General features: G+C 45.6%; 1 protein-coding gene across 1 annotated transcript in view; it reads right to left on the reverse strand.

Moving 5' to 3' along the window:
- The window catches only part of VAX2 (ventral anterior homeobox 2), a 143,063-nt gene that overhangs the window by 56,889 nt on the left and 70,970 nt on the right, over positions 1-15,204 (reverse strand). The window contains exon 2 of the mRNA XM_040335527.1: positions 4,836-5,023. Coding sequence (XP_040191461.1) covers positions 4,836-5,023 — 188 coding nt within the window. The remainder of the gene's footprint in view (positions 1-4,835; positions 5,024-15,204) is intronic.

The following is a 15,204-nucleotide window of genomic DNA, read 5'->3' on the forward strand; positions in this document are numbered from 1 at the left end:
GGAAGAATGGTCAGAAATTCCCATAGACACACTCCTAAACCTTGTGGACAGCCTTCCCAGAAGAGTTGAAGCTGTTATATCTGCAAAGAGAGGGCCAACTCAATATTAAACCCTACGGACTAAGACTGGGATGCCATTAAAGTTCATGTGCGTGTAAAGGCAGACGTCCCAACATTTTTGGTAAAATTGTGTATCTATGCTTCTATAGCAAGTTGCTAGGATGTTAGGTAAATGTATTCCTTTTTGGCTCAGTGTAATCAGTGGATCAGTTATTGATTTATTTTGACTGTTCTGGATCTCACAGGTTGCAGGTTTATATTTCTCTCCCTTGCTTTCTAGAGTCTTCTGGAACATAGAAGATTAAGCAAGGCAAATGGGCAGTATAAATATTTATTTTGCTGCAGCCAATCCCTGGGGAGGTTGGCCCAGTAGGTGGCCGAGGGGCACATAAATAATATGAGCTTTAGAACAGCAGGGTCTTCCTGTTGGAGGGGTTTCCACCTGGTTGGGTGGAGGTGGCTGCCCCCGCCCCGCAACAGTTCTACTGATTTAAGCTGATAATAACCGAGGTCTCAGCTGTAGCATAGCTGGGGTAACCTTTTTTTAAATCTTCTTGGAGCTAAGGATTTGAAGGTTTGGAGAGCTCACAGAAGACTGCCCAGTGAAGGTTCGAAAGGGTGTAGCTGTCCTGCGGCATTGTGGACAATAGTTTCTCCCTCACCGAAGAGTGTGCAGTGGATACTGGAAGGAGGCATCTGGCTATCCTGTGACAATTTGAGTACTGACCTGAACTCAGGGTCCAAGTAACTGTTTTGAAGGGTAAGTGCCAGCAGTAGCTCTTTCTCAGACAACCCTTACATTGTCCCAGTTCTTGCCATTCCCTTTAACCTTTGGCATAAAGACTATTCAGAAAAGCCTAGTCTAGTCAAGAGTTTCCTCCTGTTACTGTTCACATGCTTTGACACAACTGCCTCACCCCACTCTCATCCCAAATTCTACATACAATAAACCTTAAAAAGACAACCCCTAGACTCTTTATTGGAGCCAGAGCGAATGCTTGTGTGACTGGTGGCCTCTGCACTGTCTGGGAAAGAATCAAGTAAAAATCAGGGGCTCCTACAGGGGTTGCCATCCGGGGCATTGGGGACCTCTGGGTCCTTTAATAAAAACAAAATAAAAAAAAATATATAAAAAAATTATATATTTTTTATAAAAAAATTTAAAAAAAGGGGATTGCCATCCGGGCCCCTTACAGGTGTACTGCCTGTACCCCCCTGATGGTGTCCCTGCTGGGAGTGAGGTACAAAAGGGGCACTGGACTAGTGGAGTGGACGCAGGCTGAGCATGTCCCTCATAATACAAACATATAAATTACAATGTATAGTGACATATGACAAGATGCCTTTCAGAAGAACTCTGTATTTTTTTACTGCACACAGTGAAGACTCATCTCTATATTGGGGAACTGCCTTAGGCCCCTTTCACACTGGGGCGGGAGCCGCGGTGGCGGTATAGCGCCGCTAAAAATAGCAGCGATATACGGTGCGGTATTAACCCCCGCTAGCGGCCGATAAAGGGTTAATACCGCCCGCAATGCGCATCTGCAGAGGCGCATTGCGGGCGGTTTTGCCGCAGTTTCCCATTGTTTTAAATGGGAAGAAGCGTTAAAGGAGCGGTATACATACCGCTCCTCTCACCGCTCCAAAGATGCTGCTGACAGGAGATTTTTTTCTCTCCTGCCAGCACATCTCCTCAGTGTGAAAGCCCTCCAGCTTTCACATTGAGGTAGCTGGGCAGGAGTTTTTCAGGCGGTATAGCAGCGCTTTTTTTAGCGCTGTACCGCCTGAAAAACTCCTCAGTGTGAAAGGGGTCTTAATGTTAGATTTTTCACATGACCGCAATCTCCACCTGGTCCCGGGCATTGATGAGCATGCTTTGTGCGATAGTTCCCCCTGTGTGCACGGACACAGATGACCCCGCCCACAGGTGGATTTATCCTAAACAAACAATTTGTTTGGGGTTCTGAACAAGGGAGTGACTATATGAGATGTGACCCCATAGGAGAACCATTCAACCCCCCCTCTCTAATTTTCTTCTCAATTGTTAAATCTCCAGTAAAGTTAACCACTTAAAGAGGAAGTAAACCCTCTCCAAAAAAAAGACACACTGAAAGACAAAGGCATAATGAGCTAGTATGCATAGCATGAATTACTTACCTGGGATCAATGCCACCGCAGGGGTCCTCGTTCCTCTCCTCCGTCGCCGCCATCTCTCCCGGAGTGACTTCCGGGTATCGCGGCTCCGGCACTGTGACTGGCCGGAGCCGCGATGAAGTCATTCCCGCGCTTGCGTGCGGGAGCCGCCAGTCACGGCACGATCACCGCTGGAAACGCCACGCTCAGTGCTCCTGCGCCATTGTCTACGGTGCATGTGCTGTAGACATCAGTGCCTGTATTTTCTGCAAATATCTCCTAAACCTTTTAAGGTTTGGGAGATATTTCTTACACCTACAGGTAAGCCTTAATCTAGGCTTACCTGTAGGTTAAAGTGGTTGTATTGGGTTTACAATCACTTTAAGGACCAAGCCCCTTTCTGAGATTTGTTGTTTACAAGTTAAAAACATTTTTTTTGCTAGAAAATTACTAGAATCTCCAAACATTCTGAAAAAAAAAATCCTAACACCCTAGAGAATAAAATGGCGGTCTTTGCAATACTTTATGTCACACCGTATTTGCGCAGCGTTCTTACAAGTGCACTTTTTTTTTAAAACAGTAAAGTTAGCCCAATTTTTTTATACTGTGAAAGATAATGTAACGACAAGTAAATTGATACCCAACATGTCACGCTTCAAATTTGCGCCAGCTTGTGGAATGGCGACCAAATTTTATCCTTAAAAATCTCCATAAGCGACGTTTAAAAAATTCTACAGGTTGCATGGTTTCAGTTACAGAGGAGGTCTAGGGCTAGAATTATCAACTTGGTAAAATTTGTTGATCTTTTATGTAATTTGTGTATGGCTTTTTTTCTTCTCTCCTCCCCCTCTTTTCCATAGGTCCCCGCTGTACATAAACGGGGGAAAGGAAGGGGATAGTTGATAAAACATATAATAACAAATCTTTTGTAAATTTCTTTCAGTTACAACATTACCTCTGAAGAAGACCTTTAGGGTCGAAACGCGTTAGTAATTGTTTATATGCTTGTACCCACATATACCAAGCTGTATATCAATCTGTTGTGTCTTGTGAAATGTATGGAATTTTAACGATTTTGTAATACCGCAACTCATATCTTAACAACCCCTACATCCCCTCTTTCTGTACGTGTTATCCAAAAAATACCTTTTTCTTTTACATTGTATCTTAATTCATTAATTGAGCTGCCCAAAAACCCCATTGGGGAAAATACCCTTGATAGGGCTAGAACTATTGCTCTCGCTTTACCGATCGCGGCAATACCTCACATGTGTGGTTTGAACATAATTTTCATATGCGGGCGCTGCCCATGTATGGGTTCGCTTCTGCACACAAGTTTGGTGGGACAGGCGCGTTTAAAAAAAAAATTGTTTTTATTTATTTTACCTTTAATCTTTATTTTTTACACTGTTCTTTTAAAAAAAATGTGTCACTTTTATTCCTATTACAAGGAATGTAAACATCTCTTGTAATAGAAAAAAGCCTGACAGGTCCTCTTAAATATGAGATCTGGGGTAAAAAAACATCCCCACCGTGAAACATGGTGGTGGCAGCATCACTCAAAAAAATATCTCATATTTACACTAAAATGCAATAAAAAAAAAAAAAACATTTTGGCATTTGAAAAAAAAAAAATTGCCTGTTAAGAGCTATGGGGACAGGTGGGGGACACCTTCCCCTTGCTCGTCTTCATACCCAGCCACTGACAGGACCCGATTGCCACCGTCGCTACTGACAGCTCCGGTAAGCGGCAGAGGGTACGGGAGAGCGGCGGGAGGGGGCCCCTCTCCTGCCGTCGATAATGATGAACTTGTGGCGAATCCGCCGAAGAGACCACCATTATCGGAAACCAGACCGCCGACTGAAGAAGAGGATACCTGGGTTATAGCAGCTAGCTGCTGCCATAACAGAGATATCCCTCTTTAAACAGCCGCCGTATATCGGCGTGCGGCGGCCCGGAAGTGTTTAACAAACTACCGTATTTATCGGCGTATACCGCGCACTTTTTTACCCTGAAAATCAGGGCAAAATCGTGGGTGCGCGATATACGCCGATAACGGCTTCCCGCGCCGAGTTTGAACCACTGCGTCGGCATATACCGAGCGCAGTACACTCGGGTATAGTCGGGCAGGCGCGGTCACGACCTGGACGTACAGGATGCACAGGACGTGACCGCGAGAGGAGCCGAGCCTGCCCGACTATACCCGAGTGTACTGCGCTCGGTATATACCGGCGCAGTGGTTCAAACTCAGCGCGGGAAGCGGGGATCGAGCAGGGAGGACACCACGATGGCCGCAGAAGGACGCCGGATCCGACGAGGAGGACACCACCGAAGCCGCAGACGGACGCCGGACCCGATGAGGCCGCCGCGCAAGACACCAAAACTGTAAGTACTAAAATGTTTTTTTACAGGAATGCGGGTCCACATTAGGGGTGCGTGCTATACGCCGGAGCGCTCAATACCCCGATAAATACGGTATATATACATTAAATCCATGGATATTGACCAAATGCTGTTGCTACCTGCATAGGACATTACCTGCCACACAGTACCAGACCCCCTGCGCTTCCGGGCCCCATAGTGGTCGCATAGGGTGCTATGGGCTACAGTTGTACTCCTTCCTCTGGTGTCTGTTTCCTTACCTGTGTTTCAGACAAATTAAGCTGCCTGGCCAGCTCAGTCCTCTCCCTGCCGACAACGTACTGGCACCTCTGGAATTCCAGCTCCAGCCGGTACAGCTGCTCCGCCGTGAAGGAGGTTCTTGTGCGCTTTGGCCGGTCAAGATCCAGACCCTTCGGTAGAACAATCTCCCGGATCGTCCCTTTGGCATCTAGAAAGAAAAATAGAGGTGTGAGAACCTGAAGAGGCAATTTAAAGGAGTCGTCCACCAACCTGGGAGGAACAGAGGAGGTTGGGGGGACTTATCTCTGGACACCTTTTTTCATTGGTTTAACCACTTGCTTACCGGGCACCTAAGCCCCCCTCCTGCCCAGACCAACTTTCAGCTTTTAGCGCTGACTCACTTTGAATAAAAATTGCGCGTTCATGCAACACTGTACCCAAATGAAATTGTTATTATTTTTTCACACAAATAGAGCTTTCTTTTGGAAGTATTTAATCACCACTGGGGTTTTAATTTTTTGCTAAACAAACAAAAAGAAATTTTGATAATATGGTACTGATGGGTGGCACCGATGGGCACTGAAGGGCACTGATAGGTGTTACTGATAGGTACCACTGATAAATGGCACCGATAGGTGGCACTGATGGGGACTGGTAGGTAATACTGATTGGCAGCACTGCTGATAAGGCACTGATTGGTGACCCTGGTAGGTGGCACTGGTGGGCACTGGTAGGTGGCACAGGTAGGGACAGATGAGTTGGCGGCAGCTCTCCTTGATCGGGACCGATGTCCCTCTGACATCCGCCGGTGATCGGCTTTCTTTTTTTTTCTCCTCGCGCTATTAGTGCGAGGAGAAAAAATACCCGAATACCAGCTCTGTTTACATGATCACATGAGCAGCTGTCCTTGGCTGACAGCTGATCATGTGGTAAGGGGCCAGGATCGACCCCTTACTCCGATCTGTGATTCAGCAAGTCTCATAGAGTCGCTGATCAGAGAGCACGCAGTGCACGCCCTGCAGGGGACACGCAGGCCACTCGAGCACGGGAGGACGTCTATTGACGCCCTCCCAGCAAAGTAGCTCCGCACTGTAGCCGTCATTCGACTACAGCGCGGATCTGAAGAAGTTAAAAGGAACCTATCAGAGCTGTTATTGGTTATGGCTATAAAGTCTATTGTCTAATTCTTAACCACTTCCCGCCCGGCCTATAGCCGATTTACGTCCGGGAAGTGGTTCTGAAATCCTGACAGGATGTCCATGGACGTCCTGCAGGATTTCATGCCGCGCGCGCCCGTGGGGGCGCGCGGCGATTGGTGATGCGGGGTGTCAGTCTGACACCCTGCATCTCCGATTTTGGTAAAGAGCCTCCGGCGGAGGCTCTTTGCCACGTGATCAGCCGTGTCCAATCACGGCTGATCACGATGTAAACAGGAAGAGACGTTGATGGCTCTTCCTCACTCGCGTCTGACAGACGCGAGTAGAGGAGAGCCGATCGGCGGCTCTCCTGACAGGGGGGGTTCGCGCTGATTCTTTATCAGCGCAGCCCCCCCTCGGATCGCCACACTGGACCACCAGGGAAGCCCACCAGGGAAGGGCAAGAAAAAAAAGTCTGCAAAAAAAAAAAAAAAGCATTCACAAAAAAAAAAGATGCCAATCAGTGCCCACAAATGGGCACTGACTGGCAATATGAGTAAATCAGTGCTGCCACCCCAGTGTCCATCAGTGCCACCCCAGTGTCCATCAGTGCCACCCCACAGTGTCCATCAGTGCCACCCCACAGTGCCCATCCATGCCCAGTGCCCACCTATCAGTGCCCATCAGTGCCACCCATAAGTATCCATCAGTGCCACCCATAAGTGTCGCCCATGAGTGCCCATCTGTGCCGCCTATGAGTGCCCAGTGCCGCCCATGAGTGCCCATCAGTTACTACTGATAAAAAAGATGAAATACATTAAAACAGCCATTCTCAACCAGGATTCCTCCAGAGGTTGCTGGGGGTTCCTTGAGCTGTGGCTGAATGACCACCCATCTGATGATGCCTGCATAGTTCCAGGGCCAATGCCACTTGGCAGAGTCAGCCTTTTGGCAAACACCAATGATATTTTTAGCTGTCTGTAAGGGAGGTATTATGACCACCACTATAAGGGGGGTATGCTTCCTACTAACCACCAATGAAAGAAGCATTTTTCCAACTGATCCCCTATAAATTGTTTTTTAGCAGGGTTCCTTGAGAAATTAAAATTAGGGGAGCCTGGGAACGACTATTTTTCACTGCTACCTCAGCACTACTGAAATTAATGCAATATGTATCTAAATGAATGCAATACTTTGTTATATATATGATACGCAACTCTAAATGAACTGATTATGATATATATATATGTTTTTTGTGTTTTTTTGATAGAAGGCTTAGGCCCCGTACACACGAGAGGATCGATCCGCTGGAATTGATCAGCGGATCGGTTTCAGCGGATAGATCCCCTGGTGTGTACGATCCAGCGGATATTTTTCCGCTGATTTTTTTCCCCCGGGGATGGATTTCCAGCGGATCAAGATTTCTTAGCATGCTAAGAAATCTATCCGCTGGAATCCAGTCCAGCGGATTGATCCGCTGGTTTGTACAGACTCAGCGGATCAATCCGTCCGATTCCATCCCTCGCATGCGTCGTAATGATTCGACGCATGCGTGGAAGTCCTTATATGACAGCGTCGCGCACGTCGCCGCGTCATCATCACGGCAACGGCGCGACACGTCACCGCGGAGGGAATTCCGCGGGGATTTTGATCTCATGGTTAGTACAACCATGAGATCAAAATCCGCCAGAGGATTTATCCGCGGAAACGGTCCTCCGGACCGTTTTCCCGCGGATCGATCCTCTCGTGTGTACTAGGCCTTATACTTCCAAACTGGACAGGCTCCCCCAAAGAAGTCAGACATATGGGCGAAACATGTTGGGAAGTTCATTTTACCAATGCTGTCTTGCTAATATTGTGTTATACTGTATTTGCCAATTGTTATATTTTTAAAAAATTTTGTATTTTGTTTTTCAAAATAAAAAAAAAATTATCTTTTAAATATTATATTTGATATTATTTGCAACATTACTTTGCACCTAAAAAATCCCCAATACATTCCCTGTTCATCTACTCAATCTAGGGATGTGGTGCTAAAATAAGGTTGGTATGTCCACGATCAAAAAAACTTTCCCTTCCATCTGATGGTGCCTGCATAGTCCTGGGGACAGTTTGGTTTTAGCAGGGGTACCCCAAGAGCTGATTATTTGAAGGGTTCCTCTAGCGAAAAACAATTAGGAAATACATTATTTATTCATTGAGATATATATATATATATACGCCCAGGTTGGAAGTTCAGATGGTTTAGACCACAAGGGGTCTCCAGACTTTCTTTTTTTTTTTTTAAGTATAATTCTATATTAAAATTATTTTCAGTTTTAAAAAAACATATAAACCATAACAAGAAAAGTAATAAACCTATATTGGAATAGAAAACAAATCTAGCCATCCGCCCTGATCAATTCAAACAAGTAAACCAGTAAACCAGCAGCAACACATATTGGCCCAGATTCACAAAGCACTTACGCCGACGTATAACAAGTGCAAATGTGCGCCGTCGTATCTGTGCACCAGACCCACGAACAGATATGCGCCTAAAACCAGGCTACACCCTGCCGACGTAACTTGCTTACGCCGGCGTAGGGAGGGCACACATTTAGGCTGGACCCACGGTGCCGCTCCCATTGATTAGCCATTCAAACATGCAAATGAGGGAAATACGGCAATTCACGAACCTGCGTGTGCCCGGCGCATGCTACGTGAGCTGCGCGTAAGTTGTACGTCCGGCGTAAAGTTATTCCCCATAAAGGAGGTGCAACCCAGCAACAGACATGCTCAGGTCTGCACCAGGGAACACAAGCCGGCGTATTGTGCGTTGGACGTGTGTCTGGCTGGGCGTACGTTACATTCACGGCGTACGCAGTGATCCAGGGTAGCTTAGGCAATTGTGCCGGCGTGGTTGCGAGCAGGTGCTGGGGGTGTGCGCATGCGCAGTTCGTGATACGTACCTGCCTGGCGCTCGGCCCATCATTTGCATGGGGTCACGCCTCATTTGCATGGGTCACGCCCACTTCCACCTATGCCGGCGTACGCCTTCGAAACCCACGCCACGCTGGCGCAGCGTTGGGAGCACTGGCTTGCTGAATTCAATGCTTGCCTCTCTGCGCCGCGTTGGCGTAGCGTACGGCGGTTACTCTACGGCGGCGTAATGTGTGCCTTGCTCTCTGTAAATCTGGGACATTGAATTCATAAACTAGGGTTATAATAGGATTATAAAGCCACAAGGTATGCCTCGTAATGAATATTACATAGTTACATAGTTAGTCAGGTTGAAAAAAGACACAAGTCCATCCAGTTCAACCACAAAAAATAAAAAAACAAAATAAAAAACACAATACAATCCCATACACCCAACTCCATACCCACAGTTGATCCAGAGGAAGGCAAAAAACCCCAGCAGAGCATGATCCAATTTGCTACAGCAGGGGAAAAAATTCCTTCCTGATCCCCCGAGAGGCAATCGGATTTACCCTGGATCAACTTTACCTACAAATCTTAGTACTCAGTTATATTCTGTACATTTAGGAAAGAATCCAGGCCTTTCTTAAAGCAATCTACTGAGCTGGCCAGAACCACCTCTGGAGGGAGTCTGTTCCACATTTTCACAGCTCTTACAACTACTATTAACCTGAGGTGCATTACTTTTATATCGCTGCTTAAATTCTTCCTTTATTATACTTTTCCTTATCTACTTTAGGATAAAAGAAACCTTTCTTCTGACCCCCAACACTTGGGGGTCAGAGAAAACAAATACTAAAATAGCTAGGGGGGATGGATTAAAGAAGAAAGTAGAAATAAGAAAAAAAAAGAAGAAAAAAGAAGAAATGAGGAAAAAAGAAAGAAGAAGGAAGAAAGAAGAAGAAGGAAGAAAGAAGAAGAAGGAAGAAAAAAGAAAAAGGAAGGAAGAAGAAGCAGAAGAAGAAGACGAAAGAAGAAGAAGAAGACGAAAGAAGAAGGAAGGAAGAAAGAAGGAAGAAGAAGAAAGATGGAAGAAGAAGGAAGAAGAAGGAAGAAGAAGAAAGAAGAAGGAGGAAGAAGAAGGAAGAAAGAAGGAAGAAGAAGAAGAAGAAAGATGGAAGAAGAAGGAAGAAGAAGAAAGATGGAAGAAGAAGGAAGAAGAAGGAAGAAGAAGAAAGAAGGAAGAAGAAGGAAGAAGAAGAAAGGAGAAGAAAGGAGAAGGAAGAAGAAGGAAGAAGAAGGAAGAAGAAGGAAGAAGAAGGAAGAAGAAGAAAGGAGAAGAAAGAAGAAGGAAGAAGAAAGAAGAAGAAGGAAGAAGAAGGAAGAAGAAGGAAGAAGAAGAAAGGAGAAGAAAGAAGAAGGAAGAAGAATGACGAAGCAGGAAAAAGTTTTGACTAACTAATGAACTTCACAACTTCCAACACCCCCCCCCCCCCTCTTTTCCAGGATTACCCCACCAAAACCAGGCCTACCCATATAAATCTTAATTCTTGAAAACGAAACAGGAAAGCAGTCAACATACTGGGGTATGCAAGTAAAAGTCATCCATGACCACCAGGTCTCCCTAAATTCCTCCTCTCTACCTTAGAAAGACGGTGTCATGTTTTCTATTGTCCTAATTCATCTATTCTAGAGAACCAGTGTTTCAAAGGTGGTGTGATAGTAGACTTCCATAGGTCTGGGATACATGCCCGGGCAGCATTCAGCATGTGCGCTACCAGCGACATTTTTGGGTCTCCAGACTTTCTAAACAAAGGGCCAGTTTATTGTCCTTCAAACTTTAGGGGGCTTTACTGTGACCAATGCCCTGGCATCAGTGGGAGTCAACAATGCCCAATCATTGGTATCAATGGGAGGAATCGTGCCCCATTATCGATATCAATGGGAGGAATAGTGTCCCATCATTGTTATTAGGGGAAGTAACAGTGCCCCATTGATGGTATTAAAGGAAGGTACAGTGGGTGGAATAGTATCCCATCATTGGTATCAATGAAAGGAACAGTGCCCCATCATTGGTGTCAGTGGGAGCAATAGTGCCACATTGTTGGTGCAAGTGGGGCCAGATAAAAACAAGCAAAGGGCCTCACCTGTCCCCTCGGGACGCCCTTTGGAGACCACTGGTTTAGAGCCCTGGTGGTCAACAAGCATTCTATAGGACAGTGGTTCTCAACCTCAGTCCTCAAGTGCCCCCAACGGGCCATGTTTTGGGAACTCCCTTAAATAACATAGCTCTTATCAATACCACGTCATATTGATTTAAAGAAGCTGTGCAAAGTAAAGGAAACCCTGAAAACATGGCCCGTTGGGAGTATTTGAGGACTGAGGTTGAGAACCACTGCTATAGGTGACCTCAAATGCGGCCCCTGACATCACCAAAGGGCCACATTAATATTTAGTGAATGTAATGCTACAAAAAGCTGTCATAGACATGGCACACTAGTTGGTCAGAGACTGCAGACATGACAGTGATGGCACACTAGATGGTCAGAGACTGCAGACATGGCAGTGATGGCACACTAGATAGTCAGAGACTGCATACATAGCAGTGATGGCCCACTAGATGGTCAGAGACTGCAGACATAGCAGTGATGGCACACTAGATGGTCAGAGACTGCATACATGGCAGTGATGGCACACTAGATGGTCAGAGACTGCAGACATAGCAGTGATGGCACACTAGATGGTCAGAGACTGCATACATGGCAGTGATGGCACACTAGATGGTCAGAGACTGCAGACATAGCAGTGATGGCACACTAGATGGTCAGAGACTGCATACATGGCAGTGATGGCACACTAGATGGTCAGAGACTGCAGAAATAGTAGTGATGGCACACTAGATGGTCAGAGACTGCATACATGGCAGTGATGGCCCACTAGATGGTCAGAGACTGAAGACATAGCAGTGATATCACACTAGATGGTCAGAGACTGCATACATGGCAGTGATGGCACACTAGATGGTCAGAGACTGCATACATGGCAGTGATGGCACACTAGATGGTCAGAGACTGCATACATGGCAGTGATGGCACACCAGATGGTCAGAGACTGCAGACATAGCAGTGATGGCACACTAGATGGTCAGAGACTGCATACATGGCAGTGATGGCACACTAGATGGTCAGAGACTGCATACATGGCAGTGATGGCACACTAGATCGTCCGAGACTGCATACATGGCAGTGATGGCACACCAGATGGTCAGAGACTGCAGACATGCTATAGGATTTGTTGGAGACACATTACATAAGATTGTTAGAGGTTACATTTTCTACGGTCCCTTTACAAAACAATGGATGTTCCTTTCGGCTCCCTTTTAAAATGACTTGGGCCACATTTGATATTTCTCTCATTGAGATCCCTTAAAAAGAGTTTAGAGGAGAAAATAAACATAAGAAGATAAAATGGATGGACATCCCATAAAGATGTGGGATAGTGTGAAATAAATAAACCAAAGCATTTCCAACACTACTAGAAGCCAATATAATGAATATATTTCTTTCTATGACCTGAATAAGCACCTAGATAAGGAAAACACAGGCTACTGCCTGCAGGGGCCCCAAGGGCCACACAATAAGTACCAAAGGGCTGCAGTACAATAGGCCATGAAAGGTTTACAGATCATTTCTGATATTGTATTTATTGCACTGTGTAGTTATGCAGATAGTTACAGGTTTTCCCGGGCTTTCTGAGTCCTGCCCCCTGCAGCAAGCCACATAAATACCATGGAAGAGCTCAGAGCTCGTTCTCTTCCACATGGGATTTGCAAAGGAAGGTCTGCTGCACTATGTAGTCCTACAGGAGCAGAGGAGGGCTGGCAGCCTTAGGCCTGAGGGGCAGGTTCAGTCAATTGTCCCATTGAACCACCGAATCAGCTCGCCATCCATGGCCCATCTGGTTTTTCAATGCAGCCTCATCAGTGCAGCCAACTCCAGTGCCCATCAATGCAGCCTGATCACCCGGCAGGTTACATGGGGTGTATGGGGGGGGGGGGTCAGCTATGGGTGTCGGGGTCTGCTTCCAAGAATCCTGTCTCCGGGAGTTGTAGTTTCCTCTGCGCTGCTGTTTTCCACCCACCGGGAGCTTGAGCGTGGACTACAACTCCCAGAATGCAACAACTAGTGGTCGGCCGCCGTGACCATGCCCCTGTCCCAACTTCCTAGACCAGAATAAGAAAAATGGTAGTGGGCAGCGGCTGCCGGCCATAAGTCAGGATGGCCTGGGAGGCAATTGCCACCCTGCCCCCCGGCCCAGCCCTCCCCTGTACAGGAGCATCTGGCCCCTTCATGGGTCACCCTGCTGGGATTCAGACTAGGAACCTAACATTATTGGACTCTTGATGAATGGGTTTTTGCTTTTCTGGAATGTATGAACCTGGGCAGCATGCATTAGGCAGTTAGGGTTGGATTCTGTTTCTTGTTTAGTGTGCTGTCACACGTGGGGGTGCATCCAATCTATTATATTAGTATCCAATAAATGTATTATATAAAGTGCATCCAATACACATGATACAGTGCATCTGATCGATTATATTAAATGTAGTGCATCCAATCAAGCTATTAATTTATACATTGCATCCAATCAATTATATACAGTGCATCCAATACACAGGATTGTATTATAATATATATAATATATCCATTATATATTGTTTTGTTCCAACTAATCTATTATATTATATGTAGTACATCCAATATATTATATACAGTGCAGCCAATACACAGGACACAGTACATCCAAACTATTATATACAGTGCATCCAATACACAGGACACAGTACATCCAATCTATTATATACAGTGCAACCAATACACGGGACACAGTACATCCAATCAGAGGCGGCTCTATAATTAGGCAAATTAGGTGGTCGCCTTAGGCCTCGCCCCTCACAGGGGCCTTGCGCCCGCCTAATTTGTCTAAAGAATTGGTTAGAGAAAGTTCTATAATACGGTGAATTCATAGTTCATAGAATTTAAACTCTTAATATATGCAATTTATACAGTTAATTTTTATCGCTTGAATTATTTTTCCCCATTATGGATGTGAAAGGTGGCCTCACGTCTCAGATTTGCCTAAGGCCTCACAAAGCCTAGAGACGCCTCTGCATCCAATCTATTATATACAGTGCAGCCAATACACAGGGCACAGTACATCCAATCTGTTATATACAGTGCATCCAATACACAGCAAACAGTACATCCAAACAATGTATTATATTATCTACAGTACATCTAGTCTATTTTTATATTATATGTAGTGCATCCAATCAATCTAATCATTTATACATTGTATTATATACAGTGCATCCAATACACAGGACAGTGCATCCAATTATTATGAATAGCCTCAAGCACCAACTATTATACTCATCCAACATGCTATATACAATGCATCCAATCAATCTATTGTATACAGTGAAGCTAATCTTTGAATATACAGTACAGCCAATACACAGTATAAAGTTCAACTTAAACACGACACAAAATTCCATCCCCAAAAAACATATTCAGTAAGATCTCTATACGTTGTACATCACAACCATAAGCAGTATTTAGAACAACTAATATATAACACAATATTCAAACAATACAAAAGCACAGAACAGAAAAAAATATATAAATCCGTCCTACTATGTTACATAGTTACATAGGGCAAGATTCAGGTAGAAGTGCGGCGGCGTAACGTATCGTATATACGTTACACCGCCGCAAGTTTTCATCGCAAGTGCCTGATTCACAGAGCACTTGCAATAAAAACCTACGCTGGCGGCCTCCGGCGTAAGCCCGCGTAATTTAAATGGGCGTGTGCCATTTAAATTAGGCGCGCTCCCGCGCCGGACCTACTGCGCATGCTCCGTTTCGAAATTCCCGCCGTGCTTTGCGCGAAGTGACGTAATTTTTTCGAACGGCGACGTGCGTAGCGTACTTCCGTATTCCCGGACGCCTTACGCAAACGACGTGAATTTTTAAATGTCGACGCGGGAACGACGGCCATATTTTATACAGCACATACGTGTGCTGTGTAAAGTTAAGGCACCCAAAACGACGACTAACTTTGCGGCGGGAAACTAGACTAGTGGCGACGTAGCGAACACGAAAAACCGTCGTGGATCGCGGTAACTCCTAATTTGCATACCCAACACTGGTTTACGACGCGAACTCCCCCCAGCGGCGGCCGCGGTATTGCATCCTAAGATCCGACAGTGTAAAACAATTACACCTGTCGGATCTTAGGGATATCTATGCGTAACTGATTCTCTGAATCAGTCGCATAGATACTCTGAGAGATACGA

This window comes from Rana temporaria, chromosome 1 (genome assembly GCF_905171775.1).
Source record: "Rana temporaria chromosome 1, aRanTem1.1, whole genome shotgun sequence".
In the NCBI taxonomy this organism is placed as follows: Eukaryota; Metazoa; Chordata; class Amphibia; order Anura; family Ranidae; genus Rana; species Rana temporaria.